This window comes from Suillus bovinus (assembly GCF_016758785.1).
Source record: "Suillus bovinus strain UH-Sbo-P2 chromosome Unknown EDB93scaffold_2, whole genome shotgun sequence".
NCBI classification, from domain to species: domain Eukaryota; kingdom Fungi; phylum Basidiomycota; class Agaricomycetes; order Boletales; family Suillaceae; genus Suillus; species Suillus bovinus.
Genome location: NW_024542058.1, coordinates 476,656 through 491,087, shown reverse-complemented (window position 1 = coordinate 491,087; position 14,432 = coordinate 476,656). Strand labels below are relative to the sequence as shown.

At 46.9% G+C, this 14,432-nt stretch overlaps 7 protein-coding genes across 7 annotated transcripts; 4 read left to right on the top strand and 3 right to left on the bottom strand.

Annotated features, from left to right (window-relative positions):
• Positions 1 to 100: 100 nt before the first annotated feature.
• EDB93DRAFT_282284 (uncharacterized protein) lies at positions 101 to 1,718 on the top strand. Its single transcript, XM_041455958.1, has 5 exons — positions 101 to 604; positions 656 to 741; positions 792 to 879; positions 932 to 1,260; positions 1,314 to 1,718. Exons 1-5 carry the CDS (start codon positions 322 to 324, stop codon positions 1,563 to 1,565), a joined length of 1,038 nt encoding a protein of 345 aa, XP_041313097.1. The 5' UTR covers positions 101 to 321; the 3' UTR covers positions 1,566 to 1,718.
• A 134-nt stretch (positions 1,719 to 1,852) lies between these two features.
• On the bottom strand, positions 1,853 to 4,216 carry EDB93DRAFT_1237518 (hexokinase; the record flags this gene model as incomplete). Its single annotated transcript, XM_041451425.1, has 14 exons — positions 1,853 to 1,899; positions 1,954 to 2,012; positions 2,064 to 2,128; positions 2,179 to 2,395; positions 2,451 to 2,599; positions 2,651 to 2,749; positions 2,802 to 3,005; positions 3,058 to 3,169; positions 3,233 to 3,249; positions 3,300 to 3,517; positions 3,588 to 3,660; positions 3,853 to 3,943; positions 4,006 to 4,041; positions 4,107 to 4,216. 14 exons carry the CDS (start codon positions 4,214 to 4,216, stop codon positions 1,853 to 1,855), a joined length of 1,497 nt encoding a protein of 498 aa, XP_041313096.1.
• Positions 4,217 to 4,651: 435 nt separating this feature from the next.
• EDB93DRAFT_1245164 (ribosomal protein L14b/L23e) lies at positions 4,652 to 5,158 on the top strand (the record flags this gene model as incomplete). Its single annotated transcript, XM_041452287.1, has 3 exons — positions 4,652 to 4,678; positions 4,730 to 5,095; positions 5,150 to 5,158. 3 exons carry the CDS (start codon positions 4,652 to 4,654, stop codon positions 5,156 to 5,158), a joined length of 402 nt encoding a protein of 133 aa, XP_041313095.1.
• Positions 5,159 to 7,768: 2,610 nt separating this feature from the next.
• Positions 7,769 to 8,051, bottom strand: EDB93DRAFT_1115208 (uncharacterized protein). Its single transcript, XM_041448274.1, has one exon. The coding sequence runs from the start codon at positions 8,028 to 8,030 to the stop codon at positions 7,818 to 7,820; it is 213 nt and encodes a 70-aa protein (XP_041313094.1). The 5' UTR covers positions 8,031 to 8,051; the 3' UTR covers positions 7,769 to 7,817.
• A 797-nt stretch (positions 8,052 to 8,848) lies between these two features.
• On the top strand, positions 8,849 to 11,219 carry EDB93DRAFT_1245162 (FAD-linked oxidase-like protein; the record flags this gene model as incomplete). The annotated part of the gene is made up of 14 exons (XM_041452286.1): positions 8,849 to 9,233; positions 9,290 to 9,423; positions 9,480 to 9,540; positions 9,595 to 9,666; positions 9,714 to 9,733; positions 9,783 to 9,840; positions 9,898 to 9,947; positions 10,003 to 10,126; positions 10,176 to 10,289; positions 10,339 to 10,633; positions 10,686 to 10,783; positions 10,842 to 10,946; positions 10,997 to 11,127; positions 11,181 to 11,219. 14 exons carry the CDS (start codon positions 8,849 to 8,851, stop codon positions 11,217 to 11,219), a joined length of 1,686 nt encoding a protein of 561 aa, XP_041313093.1.
• A 503-nt stretch (positions 11,220 to 11,722) lies between these two features.
• Positions 11,723 to 13,031, bottom strand: EDB93DRAFT_1115203 (ATPase, F1 complex, gamma subunit domain-containing protein). The gene is made up of 6 exons (XM_041448273.1): positions 12,835 to 13,031; positions 12,682 to 12,766; positions 12,221 to 12,631; positions 12,053 to 12,170; positions 11,881 to 11,999; positions 11,723 to 11,827 (listed from the first exon to the last, which is right to left on the bottom strand). Exons 1-6 carry the CDS (start codon positions 12,976 to 12,978, stop codon positions 11,811 to 11,813), a joined length of 894 nt encoding a protein of 297 aa, XP_041313092.1. The 5' UTR covers positions 12,979 to 13,031; the 3' UTR covers positions 11,723 to 11,810.
• Positions 13,032 to 13,150: 119 nt separating this feature from the next.
• On the top strand, positions 13,151 to 14,400 carry EDB93DRAFT_1237514 (eukaryotic translation initiation factor 2 beta; the record flags this gene model as incomplete). Its single annotated transcript, XM_041451424.1, has 4 exons — positions 13,151 to 13,468; positions 13,523 to 13,831; positions 13,891 to 14,182; positions 14,234 to 14,400. 4 exons carry the CDS (start codon positions 13,151 to 13,153, stop codon positions 14,398 to 14,400), a joined length of 1,086 nt encoding a protein of 361 aa, XP_041313091.1.
• Positions 14,401 to 14,432: the final 32 nt, after the last annotated feature.

The following is a 14,432-nucleotide window of genomic DNA, read 5'->3' as shown; positions in this document are numbered from 1 at the left end:
ACAGACTCGTTCATTAACATTTTGCGGTTCAATTTGTTTTTCCGAATGTTCCATCAAAATTAAAATGGGAGATTCCCTTGGGTTGTCGTAAACATATCTCACGACCGTGCCGTCATGTCTCTCGCGCCAACAGCGCTCGAGTGCGATTATGACCATCTTGGAAAAGAACATTAATAGGACAGCCTATCAGCGATTTGGCGCTTTAGCGACCAATAGATCACGCCGTGACTTGGGTCAAGTCATATATATGCCTTCCACAACGTGTTCTCTCATCACACAGCACCGTGATCTTCACATCGGCGCTCTGCTATTTGAGTGCTGATGTCTTACCGTCCTGACGAATCAAATGCACAGATCTATGCTGAGGGCGCATGGCTACAGGGCGCCATCGTCACTGGTGTCCTTTATGGTGTGGTAATCGTCCTCTCTGCCATGTGTTGGCGCTCCCTCTGGCCCCGCATTCGATCGCATGGCACTGGCTACAAGATGAATAGGTTCCTCTTATCCTATGTCACTTTCCTCTTTGTTATTGGTACCATATATGTGGCATTCAATGCCCAGATAACGCAAATGGGCTTCATCGATAATCGTTTATATCCCGGAGGTGTGTACAACTTCTAACGTGCAATACATCTCGTACTTATGTTTTGCTCAGGCCCTAGTGCATACGAGGAGGCGACCTCGTCAGCTCCACTAAACACTGCTTTCGTGGTTTCGGATTGGTGTGCAGACCTATTGATGGTAAGTGTACAGTCGTATCTCCCATCCCCACCATTGAACACGCGCTGTAGATCTGGCGATGTACGGTAGTTTACAGAGATACTAGAATCCACTACTTAATCGTCGGACTTGGATCTCTTCTGTTCCTCGGAACACTCAGTATGTGCCAGACCCACATGTGTCTTCCCATTCCATTCTCACTCTTCACAAGTCACAGGAACTCTCTGGCTTGTCATCGTCTCAACACCGGTACAATCTGCAAGCGGCTGGATGTCCTTCACCTTGCTCTTCCCATACCTCTGCTTCTCCCTCGCCATCAATATCTTCATCAGCCTCCTCACTGTCTTACGCCTTCTATACCACCGCCATCGTATATCCAAAGTCCTTGGCTTAGGCCACGGCGCGATTTACGCCAGTTTCGCAGCCATCATCATCGAATCCGCCGCCATTTACTCAATATGTTCGCTCCTGTACCTCATACCGTATACCCTCAACAGCCCGATCTCATATGCATTCATGCAATTACTGGGTGAGGCGCAGGTAGGTGTCCCCATACTACTCGGAACGAATCGTGATTTACCTTTGTACTCTAGGTCGTCGCACCACTCCTTATCATCTACCGCATCGCAGTGGGCAAGGCATGGACGAATCGCTCCTCCACCCTCAGGGATGAAAACTCCATCCAGCTGCGGCGGCCGTTGGACTTACCAAAGCCCCCGCCCCAAGTCGCTCCACTGAACGTTGAGATATCCTTTCACCAAGAAACCCACGAAGAATCAATACGCTCTCCATACCCGATGAAATCTACCGCAGATGAGGCCGATACCTTTGGCAGGGCGATATGAGACGACCCAGATATTATGTACAAGCTACGTTGTGTGATAATGCTTTCGTTGCAATGCCTCTTGAGATCTATGTAGTTACCCTGGAGTTGACAAAAACAGTTAGCATCTTGAATATGCCCACTTTCATCCATGCCAACACAATACAGGAGCAGACGTAAGTGGAACCATTACCCTTGTGACATTTAAGGAAAATCAGTAACACAACTCTAAGGGACATGAGATAGCAAAGTACATATACGCAGACTTCCGTATTCAATATTCCGCTCTTATACACGAAAATAGTATGATCAGACATTAAGGTACAACCCGGCATCCTTCCTTTGCTTCGTCATGGCTAAAATGATACCAGTATGAGTTCACCGAACAACTGACACGACAAGACACTAACCTGCAATGATCGCACTACCTACACCGCTGCCATCCTCGGCGTGATATGTAACGATGTTGCTGTAATTCCAGATCAAAATGGAAAGGGCATATCAAACAATAACTACTCACCGTCCCTTATCGCCGAAGATGTCCTGCAAACCTTCGTGCACGCGATCGGCAAACCCAGGGTATTTCTGTAGAGGGGTAATTATCCTGTAGCCCGTACAGAAAAGAGGGTTTTTACGTTGTACAAGGAGCCATCCGCCCCAACCGAACAGCCCTCCTCGAGATAACCCATCTTGCTGACGATTGCGGCAATACCACAAGCGCTTAAACGAGCCGCACGTCTTCCAATGAGTTTGGCAAGAGCCCGGAAGAACTGCCGTTCCGCGAGCGTCGTCTCGAGGGCGAAGAAGTGTGTGAAGATTCCGATCACCATGAGAAGTTCGTCCGTTGGGTCACTGAGAACACAACGATGAGCGCATGCACATTTTCACTCGAGTGGGAATGCGGTACCTCTCCATGAGAGACAAGAATGCTGTGTCGAAGCAGTATGGTTTCTCGAGTTTGTAAGTGTTCTGTCCCAGGAAGAGTACGCCTTCGTCGATGAGCTCGCAAAGAACTAGTCGCAAAATCTCGCCCAAGTATCGGCCAGAGATCAGTTTCTGGACAGTTGATATGTCACGTTAATAACGCCGCACAATAGATGTACCCACTTCAAACGCCTGTTCACCAGGCTTATTTGAGGTATCATCAACGATCGTGTCGTATTTCGTGCGAGGCAGATGCTCGTGTTCGAATGAATCAAAGGCACCCTGCCAAGCTCGTCAATATAATGTAGAGAGATGAGGATCAAACCCTACAGACCCATTCGCAATTAATCGCCATCTCAGCTCCAGGATCGATACCCAAATGGTTTATTTTGGTGATATCTTTGACGTGTTCCATATAAGCAGCGTTACAACCAGTTCCGAAGATAACCGCGATCTTCGTCTTAGGATTTACATAGTGTGACGCTATCAATGTTCCAGTTGTATCATTGATGAGAGCGGTCAATTTGACGGGCAATTGCTGTTCGTATGCGAGTCAGTATGAATAGAAACACGAGATAGGCAGAACGTACGTATTTCTCAAGGGACTTCTTGAACATCTCGGCAACATCCCTACCCTCCGTATTTCCAGCTCCGAAACCCTTGGTCCAGCGGATGAGCTCGCCGTGATCGATGCGTTCCTGCCTGGATACCGAAAACAAGATAATCTTGTATGTACTGAATAGCAATTGCATCATGTGCACTCACGAGCAAGGGTAGGAGAACTGAATACTACATAGTTAGAAGGATGACGTGAGGATAGTCACTGACTTACGGTAAAGCCAAGAGGTAGGGATTGACCAGGCTTCAGTTGGCCCGCGTCCTCGCCCGTGTTGGTTTCAACAAATGTATGTAAGCATTCAGCACAGAAATCGAACAATTTCTGCCCATCATCTTGTTTTTGCTCCTCAGTCAAACGATATTTGGTTTGGGAAATCTCGAATTTTCCTTCTCCCTGAAGGGTCACAAGACAAACACGCAAATTTGTTCCACCTATAACGAAATGCATTCGCATGAGTATATTTAGAGCCCAGCAAAAAGGCACAAATGGAAAACCACTCACCAAGATCAAGAGCAAGGAAATCTCCTTTCTCCTGACCTGTTGGCCATCCAAACACGTACGTCGGAATCATAGGCTACAAGCACCGATTTAGCACACGGTCGGAAACCACTCAGAAAGTAAATGCAAAAATCGTCAAGAATCAAGAACATCGAGACATAGATTGAATCGTCTCATCCTATGAACAACTGCGAAGATGAATTGGGTTTGAACAACAAACGCAAGAAAGTGATCTCATTCGGTATGAACGTAGGAAGTACCTACGCACTACAATCTGATTGGGCTTGTTCAAACCAAGTTCGAGCGTCTCAGTAAAAGCCTCGACAATCATCCGCATCCTCTGCGGTGTGAGTGTGAACCTGTGCAACGGGGATTCAGTAGATCCATCATTGGAGCCCCTGATCATAGGGTGACGACTGACAAACTCTCGTATTTTCTCAAGTGGTCAGCCATCGTCCTGCGATTTCACAAAATAATAAAGGTAAGACCAATGTGTCAAGTATGATCGGTGATTCTGCGTACCTCTTTGTTGCATGCGGGAGGTCTTCCTCATCTTGCGTCCGGGTATGAATGGCGATTGTCTGACCAGTAGTTAGCGTGAAGCTACCACTTCCACGACGCGAGGCAGGCATTCTTGATCTAGAAATGACGTGTTATGCGGAGAGATGATGGAAGGAGAAAGAGAGACAGTGGGTGGAGTTTAAGTTCACGACCATGGCAGTCCTTCATCGGTACCTACTTCGCGTGGAAAATACATCTCCATAAACGTATGATATGTCCTCAGACCAAATCAACTTCTGGTCCACGACACGTCGAATGTAACACGATGAGTGAGCTTCACACAACTTGTATCAGTGACCTTGTGAATGCCGATTTCCCAAGACTATCGACCGGGTTACAATACATATACAACGCAGTGGAGAAACATACTTGATGACAATATAAAAACGCCTATACCTCATCAAATACATATATGTATATAAATTCCCACCCACCCCACGACTAGTCACTACCAATCCCACATTCTCTATTCAGTGCTCGCTTTTTTAGTCTGTCATTAGAAGGCGATGATTGGGCTCAAGTCTACACTTAATGTAAGTGAAGTTTTGTATGCATTTTATGTCTGACTCACTCAATTTCTGCAGGTAATAGACAACTCTGGCGCACTACTTATTGAGTGCGTCAATGTCCTCAAACAAAAGGTCAATAACGGCTGGGGCTCTGTCGGTGATGAAATAGTCTGCGTCGTCAAACGCGCGCGCCCAGTGTCGGCGGCGACTCAGGCATCTACCACTGCGGTCAAAGTCCGACGTGGAGATGTTCGACGAGCAGTCATCGTGCGAACCAAGAAACCAGTTCGAAGACCAGATGGACGTTTCATCAGGTTCGATGATAACGCGGCAGTCCTTTTGAATAACAAGAGAGAAATGCTGGGGACGCGTATTGGTGGTGTTGTGAGTGCTGACTTGCGCATGAAAGGCTGGGGGAAGATTGTCAGCTTAGCACCAAAGGTGTGTAGTTTCTGCAACACGTTAATAAAGAGGACTCGACTGATTTTCGTCAAGGTTGTTTGATAGATGTATATTAGATACCTGCCTTGAAATTTAATATTGGCCTTTCACGGTTTCAGTGCGTCCTATGACCAGGTGTAACGATGTCGGTAGAATTTGAGTCGTGCTTCTAGAATACACCGCTGCAAAATGACATGTGCACAATTGTTTAACAGATATTCTAACTGAATAGTGGCATTTCGTATGCTGATTGCTCTCTCCCGACCAATTCATCACCACCCACAAGGGTCCTAGCTTGCGGTTTGCACTAGAAGAATTGAACAGCCAACGCGGCCGCCGCTGATCTAGTCAGGGAAAGAGGCAGATGCCGAAAGCGCTAATACCTCTTTCTTCAGATTTCTTTCCGAGATTCAATATTACCTCTCACAAATAATGCGTCACTCCTTCCGAGTCATCCTCCTGCTTTGACGTGTCTATGGCTGTCAGTGCTAACAGTCAGGGTGAATACCAAACGGGTGGCGAGTTTCGTGACCCAGCTGCGGGTGATTGCTGCGCTGGCTATGAATTCACGCTAGAACTACTTGATCTACCATGTGAGTATTATATGAACAGTTTCATCCATAATTTATTGACTCACTACATGGTAGCTAGACTACGTGTATATATGCCTGTGAGATCGGATGAGCCACAGTCACGGTGAGCGTGTTTTTGCTTCCCCATTTGTGTAGTGTGATGGAGCCACATTAATATTACATTTAATTAGCTATCATGATGCGAAGTGGTGCTCCACAAATTTACGCCAGCAATCCGCTGGCATGGCAAATGCATCTGTTATAAATTGTGCACAGAATCGCCTTGTCTTCTCTTCCAAGATCACACATCACATCTCATAAATCATGCGTCTCTCCATGATCCAAATTGTCCTTGCTGTTATTTCTGCTTTGACACTGTCCATGGCTGTCAGTGCTCATAGTGAATGTTTTACGACTGGTCAATTTTGCCTCGAAAGCGCAGAGTGCTGCAGTGGCTATAGATGTGTGCCAATTCAAACCCCAGAATTTGATGTAGTGAGTATGAGTGGTTTTATCCAGGATTTGTTGACTGACCGGCGTGGTAGACACAAGACCCCATATATATGTGTGAGGTCGAACGGGCTACAGTGAGTCATGTTTCTGCTTTCTCATTTGTGCAGTGTGGTTCATAGCACTACACATAGTAGTAGCGGAAATACTTGCTTCGACACAAATTTTACTGCTGCTGGAACAATGAAAATTTCAGTATAAAAAAAAACCTACCTTGAATCTGAATTAATTGCCTCATAGTAAGGTCAAGCATCTGACATCTGTTTGAAGGTAGATTTCAGGTGGGTAATAGGGTCCGCACATGGAAGCAAGCCGTGTTCCTACCATCGTCCCCCTTTCTAAAATTCCATGTTCCATTGATAGTATCTTTGTTTTAGTAATGATTATGCACATACCTTCTTGCCCTGATCAGACTATTCCTGTCGTAATACCAGTTGATACTAAGTTTTGAAGCACGACACTTGTGGGCTGTGTTGCACACTTTGTGTCGTGCACTTAAACATGTGCGCAATCGCCCTACATGGCTTTCACTTCACTTCAATCGTACAGTCATGCATCTTGCAATTCCCACTGCAAGTTACGTAGTCTAGCAGTACTCCCAAATTTGTTCAGGGCCTCCAGAGTCGTTTAGGATGCTACTTCCTTCTGCAGAGAGGCAAGCCCATGCAACTCTCTCGCGACTCGAGGATGTTGGCCCAAGAATGGAAATGCGGTTTCGCTTATTCCTCAAGCTTAGATCCGCAGACATTGGTCTGTTTCAACATGGTTTGGTTCCTTCTCCGGGAATGTAACGTTAAAGCTTTAGTTGCACATTCCAGTTGAGAAGAAGAGCAATGCAGGGGAAATTCGATAGGCACTGGATCGAAAAATGCTTGCAAGTGACGAACCCCAAGGTTTTTTCATTGCGGTTCTTCCCCAGAAATAAACATCTGTGAGACGGGGTTGAGGTCATCGAAGCCAAGGGCAGGATCGTCGAAATATATGAGGATCGTCTTGTCGACGACTGGCTGCAGATAACTGATAACATTGTACAGCGCTTGTGCAATGCCAATGTCGCAAAGTCCACTCTTCAGCACTACATCTAGCACATACAGAGGTAATTATCTTAGATATAATATCACAATGCCTGGAAGCTCGCTTACCTCAACGAATCGGCGTCAGTTTCATCGCGAACTCGCGGTGGGATAAACTCTGCCATAGACACCCAATAGGATAAATTGACGTAGACATGCCAAAAAGCCGCCTTGGCCTCCTCAGCCGTCCCCGACCAGAACATTTCGCCAAATAGGTACTCCAGGAAATCAATCACGGGTGTCTTCCGACAGTCTATCAATTCCGCATCCCCACTTTCATTGTAGTGTAGATCCAGGATCACGCCTTTGAGGGGATCCTGGCGGATGAAGAGATCCTCGGCCAGAAGCAACAAAAGCCTGCTGGCCAACTCTCCGCCCTTCCTATGTCGACAGTCCCACCATCAATCTTTCTTTTCAAAACCCTCAAAGCGAGCCCCAAATTGGTGGACATCGTATGGAGTAGAACTGCTGCAATACAAGACAGAAGGGGCTCTGATGGATATCCAGTGAAGACCCACATCAGCCTCATCCTCTTTAAGGATCATCTTCACGAAGGGGTCATCGACTTCAAGTACGATTCGATCGATATCGTCCTGGTGTTGCGATGTGAGCGGCAGGAGTGTTATGGGAATATCCTGTGATAACGATTAACCTGACATGGCTTTGGAGTTGGATGTTCCTGTTCAAAGGGATTAAGAGATGATTCAAGCGGCGCGTCTGAGACCACCGTGACTGCCTTAATGTTAATATTCCGTGCCATATACCTAGTAAGAGAATCATTCGAAGGGAGACAAAAATCAGATAGACAATACATACTGTTATGGCTGGGACTCCAAAATTCGAATGCTGCGTGTGTGCACGTGATTTTATAAAGGTTACCAATTAAGTAATCCGCGCCTAGTACTTATACATACTTAGCGAGACTATCGTACGTTCGTATGAATAATGACACACCCCCACAGTTTTTGCCTGTCTAAGAATTGTGCGATGAAGGCTGAATAGTTTCTGTCCCAAAAGCTCATGAAGTAATAGACGGCGTACTAGTTTACAATGTATCTCATACTCCCACAGCAGAATCCCAATGTTCATTTCCTCAACTCGGAAGGCTCTTGTCAGCGACCACACAACAACTACTAGAAACTTCGAGTCGGACTCATGGTCACTGCAGACTCAGAAGGGTTACAGCTATCAAACTCGGCTTGTCCAAGGTTAGTCTCCAGCCTTGAACTTATCTTCTTTTGAGTGTTGTAGGACGCGACCGCCGACTACCACTTTCACGGAGCGTACTTCCGCACTCATTCCGATTTTCAACGGGCGTAAGTCTGTTTATGTATCAGCTGAGGAAATTTACGTCTTCGTTTTTTACGTTGCATTTCTGAGCGCGGGCGTATTTGATGTCAGCTGCCTGCTCTTCCCAGGCGATCCAAGATACAATCTACCGAATCGCCTAATAATAGTGGTCTAATTCCTGTCCTCCTAGGTCTTATGTACTGGTTGAAGCAGTTCTGATACCTTTCCAACCTTATTCTTTGCGACTTTAAGGATATAAGGATCTTCGTAGCTCATAGACTACCACTGTATCATATACTTCCCCTCATATGTTTCCAACCAGCTGCTTCCAGCGGCTGCGGCCGTCCACCAGCTTGTGGACAAACTTGGCTCGTTCCAGATCCATCAAACAACATGCATTGACCTTTACCCGTCGACAGAGCTCGAGCGTGCCCTCCAAGAGTTCACGTTCCTGGTCCCCACTTGTCATTGGCTCTATCGCTAGCGGGCTTATCGGATATTCCCTCAGTGCATTTGGGAAACCTTCTCTGACATCCGAGGCTCTGGAGGAGACGGAACCAAAGTATGGCACCCCGAAGGATTTTGAACACGCGATCAAGGAACTTCGGGATTTATTTGATTCAGATGATGCTGTCTCAATTCATCCGGAAGACCTTCGTGTTCATGGATATTCGGAGAATGATTACCACCCGAGTGAGGGTTTCCATTCAGCCGAGCTTTGCATTCTCCCACTCATGTTAGTCTTCCAGGTGCACCGCATACTGTCATCGTATACCCCAAAAGTACAGAGGATGTAGTCAAAATTGTCAAGACTGCCGTCAAGTACCGTATGCCCGTCATCCCTTTCTCTGGTGGAACCTGCTTAGAGGGAAGCTATCGTGGCGTAAGTCTATTGTTTTCTAAAGTCATTCAATCATGCTGAGGACGATGGTCCTCTAGAGCCCTGTCGGTGGCATTTGTGTTGATATGTCCGGCATGAATAAGATTATTGAGATTCATGGTCAGTGTGCTATGCATCTTTCTTTGAATGTCACTGAATCTCCTTCTAAAATAGAGGCGGACTCGGACCTTGTTTGTCAGCCCGGTATCGGATGGATGGAAATCAATGAGACTTTGCAGAAGAAGGGTAAGATCGCAATGCAAATTTCGTCGTCTTACTCACATCCTTGAAAGGCATACCATTATTCTTTCCCGTACGTTCGGACTTTGGCGCTGTATCGTTACCTGACAATCTTTACTTAGTTAGATCCCGGCCCAGGCGCAACTATCGGTGGCATGATGAGCACTGGTTGCTCAGGCAGTACGTATCAGCGGTCATGAATCTGCAGTACGAATATTGACGTGTTGACCTTGGCAGCGAATGCTGTCCGGTATGGTACTGCGAAAGGCGAATGGTTCTTGAATGCAGTATGCATGAGTTCCCTTGACAACATCTGAGTGGGTTGATTGGGTATCCCTATAGACGGTTGTTCTTCCTTCTGGAGAAGTCATCAAAACTCGCCAACGTGCTCGGAAATCTGCAGCTGGGTTTGACACCACAAAGTTGTTCATCGGTGCCGAGGGCACTCTTGGTATCATCACAGAAGGTGATATCGCGTATTTTTTTTTGGTCGATCGCTCTGACACATCTTCTAGTCACTATCCGGTTAGCTCCTGTCCTCCCAACAACAGTCGCTGTCGTACACTTCCCTGATGTGAAACACGCAACGGAGGCTGTCATCGACGTGATGAACCGCGGCGTTGGCATCCGTAGGTTATCCCTTCCTCATCAAGTAACACGCTCACCCCTGTGGTTCAGAATGCGTTGAACTCTGTGACTCCGAATTTATGCGTTCTATAAATTTGTTTGGTGCATCTCAGCGCAAATATCCTGAACAGGACTCCCTGTTCTTCAAATTCCAAGGTCCAACGTCTTCTTCGATCACTGAGACCGCTAAGATTGTAAAGGAGATTGTGCAGAAGCACGGCGGCACTGGCTTTGAATTGGCACGTTCTGAGAAAGAAGCGCGTGACCTGTGGGCGGACAGGAAAAATGCTCTTTATTCTGGTTTGGCCCTCCTGGAGGGAAGTCGGGGGTGGAGCACTGATGTTTGGTAAGTCCAGGCTGCTACAGGTGCAGGCTTGTCTTATGCTTTCCGACTGCAGCGTGCCAATTTCGAAACTTCCACAACTCGTGTATGAAACCAAGAAAGACTTGCAAAGATCAGGCCTTGTATCAATAGTTATAGGACACGTCGGCGATGGTCAGTACCAACACGTTTCGCATTGTCTCGTCTCTCTCATCGACAACATCACACCCAGGCAATTTCCACACTCTGCTTCTTTTCCGTGATGAGAAGGAGCTCGAAAGTGTCCGCGAAGCCGTGCATAGGATGGTGGAGCGTGCCTTAAAGCTTGAAGGCACTTGTACGTCTTCACTGTTATATCCATGATGGTAATGATACTTACGTCTCTAGGCACCGGCGAACACGGTGTTGGGATTGGGAAGCGGGAATATCTGTACGAAGAACTCGGCGAGGGGACGGTGGAGTTAATGCGATCTGTGAAGAGGACCTTGGACCCGCTTGGTTTATTCAACCCCGGAAAGGTGAGCCAGATCCGTCGCGTTGCAAGAGTTTGGTGCTGATGCCGAACGAATAGCTGTATCCAGACAAGATAGATAAAAAGTCAAAACTTTGATGATTTTTACGACCTATTATGTGTTTTGTGATAAGGTTGACACCGTTGTATCTTTTCTTGGCTATGTATTTCATTGTGAATGTAGCGCAACCATGTCTTGAGACTATCTTGTAACTTGATCAGACCGCCACCCGCGCATAACCATTACACCAAAAGCTTTCAGTATCAGCGATACGGTATATGTACTGATTATGTATGGGAACTCGGGTAAACCGGCGTGCTTACATATCTCCTGTACCCGACAATAAACCTAACCTCGAACTAAAAGTCTGTTGGAAAATAGTCACGCGTGTGTGCTCACATGTTACCCGAGGACAGACATTAAGTATATGCCTCGCGACCAATCGATATATGGCGACAGAGCAGGCACCGAGCCGAGATAAGTGGCTCAAAATCCTGTCTTGAGACCGAGAAATTCGTATGTTTAAGAACAAACCCATTTGTCATAATACCTTTGCCCTTCTGTATCTGTTGTGCATCTTACATTGATCACGTACACGCAATTTCAGAGCAAAAAAGTTCCAAGTATCTCACTATCGATGTAGACAGGGGTAATGACTTGGTATGTATAAAACAACCACAGCACTGTGCTTATAGTGCACTAGCACCTACACATTCATCATGAGTAAGAGCGTGGTATCGGGGACGAAATTCAACGTACCGGTAATAATGTCGACCAACTCGTTGGTAATGGCGGCTTGACGGCCACGGTTATATTGCATCGTCAGTCGGTCAATCATTTCTTTTGCGTTCTTTGATGCATTGTCCATGGCGTTGCGACTGTACCCCAAAAGGTTGAGTGATAGGATCTAGAGTTTGCCTTATCAACATACCGGGCACTTTGCTCGCATGCGTGAGCCTCGACAAGAGCAGCATAGATAGCGTTTGCGAGCGAGAACTCGGCAAGGTCCTTTGTAACGTCGTCCTCCATTTCATATGCCCGGAATCCAGCTAGAAGCGTATGAGTCACAACACCAAGATTCAGCAACATGTCATCGTACCAGACTCCTTCAATGCATTCTCGCCCACAACTTCAACGATTTCAGACTCGTAAGAGACAGCAGACACGAATTTGTTGTAAACGATAGAAATTCCGTCGTACTTGACGTCGCTCTTCACAATCAAGTCGGCAACACCAGCAGCATCAGCGAATGTGGGTATGTCGCGACCAATTTGGTTGAAGGACATAGCCAAGTTCTTGCCAAGTACACGTGACAGCTGCACTTTGGACTTGTCGCCGATGACCATGATGGGAGAGTCGGAATCGACGGGCTTCTCAGTGTCAGCAATGGCACGACGGGTGGCTTTGGACACGGAAGAATGGATACCACCGCAGAGACCCTTGTCGGAGGAGACGACAATGAAAAGCTTGCGCTTTGCAGGAGTTTCCGAGGGAGCGTGCTGGAATATCTCTGGGCTGTTTTAAGAATACGGAATCGAATATACAGTCTACGGGACGCACCGGAGTTAGCAAGACCGTACTCCTTGCCGCTTTGCATGGCACGCTGTGCCTTTGCGAGCTTAGTGGAAGCAATCATTTTCATGGACTGTACATTGCAACAGATATGCGCGGTCAATGCCCAGAATTAACATGAAAAATAACACGTCGGCGCACCTTGGTAATTTTCTCGATATTCTTGACCGACTTCAACCGTAGCTCGATTTCACGCAACGTAGCCATGTTGCGGGCATTTTTGGGAGCAGCTCCCAACGGGGAGGGCTGGGTCGCGATGCGGGCAAGTGAACGCCTTGCTAACATTGAAAAGTGGTCAAGCCTGGTGCGCTACCGAATTCCAGATCCAACACACTTCACCGACTTCCGGCGATATCCGATCGGAGCTCGGATTCGTATTGCCGGATCTCGGCATTGATGGAGTCATCTTGCTCAACATACTCCTCAGCGAGCAAGTCCATCTTACGCGTCGACCATCATGGCAGCAGAGCAGCCATTGTTCGATCCTTCGCTCAAAAAGCGCAAGAAGAAAGCTGTAGCTTTCACTGAGGATCCGTTAGGTCCTGAAGCAGATCCTACAACACCTGCACCAACCACTATCGAGAACACAACTACCAACGGAGATGTCGTGGATCTCGGTCCTACCACCGCACATGAGCAGATGATGCAAAGTCTTAATGGGGCACCAGATCGTGCTAACGCTGCTGATGAAGTAAAGGAAGATGACGATTTCAAGGCCATGTTTCCCGATGGTCTCAAGAAGAAGAAGAAAAAGAAAGACATCCCTATGGACCTGGCGAGTATTTAATCTTAGGCCCATGTTTAGCGATCTTACATGATGTGTTATAAGGGCGAAGATGGCTCAGGAGCATCGCCTGCAGCTGCACCCGCCGCTACAGAGGATCTCGACTTCTCTGACATCAAGAAGAAAAAGAAGTCAACAAAGAAAAAAGCAATGGAGGACTTTGAGAAGGAGCTTAATGAGGCAAAAGCAAAAGATGAGGCTGAAGAAGCTGAAGCTGACGATGGAGAGCATCTTAACGAACTAGATGAAGCAGATCTTGGGGACGACCCATTTGCACGCAATGAAGCACCCGCAGGCATTGACTCGGGCACAGAGCCATGGCTCGGGAGTGACCGAGATTATACTTACCCAGAGGCATGTGCATTTGCGATGATACCTTTTTCTGACCTATATTAACTTTCATCCATCATCAGCTTCTAACACGATTTTACGCCTCTCTCCATGCCGCAAATCCATCATTACTCACTTCCACTGGAAAACGATACACGATCGCACCTCCCCAAATTCTCCGCGAAGGTGTCCGCAAATCAATATTTGCGAACGTTGCAGATATATGCAAGAGGATGCACAGACAGCCAGAGCATGTCATTCAATTCCTCTTTGCTGAAATGGGTACCACTGGTTCAGTGGACGGTTCAGGGCGCCTGGTCATCAAAGGTCGATTCCAACCTAAACAAGTCGAGAATGTTTTGCGTCGTTATATCGGTAAGCTTAGTAGCATCTCGCTTTTGGTGCTCAGCACTAATATTGTCAAAGTCGAGTATGTGACATGCAAAACATGCAAATCACCTGACACGCTCCTTACAAAGGAGAATCGTATTTTCTTCATGTCCTGCGAGTCCTGCGGCTCACGTAGGTCCGTCAACGCGATCAAGAGTGGCTTCCAGGCCCAGGTTGGCAGGAGAAAGGCAACTGCGCAATAAACTGTTGTTATATCATCAGGATTTATTTTGCT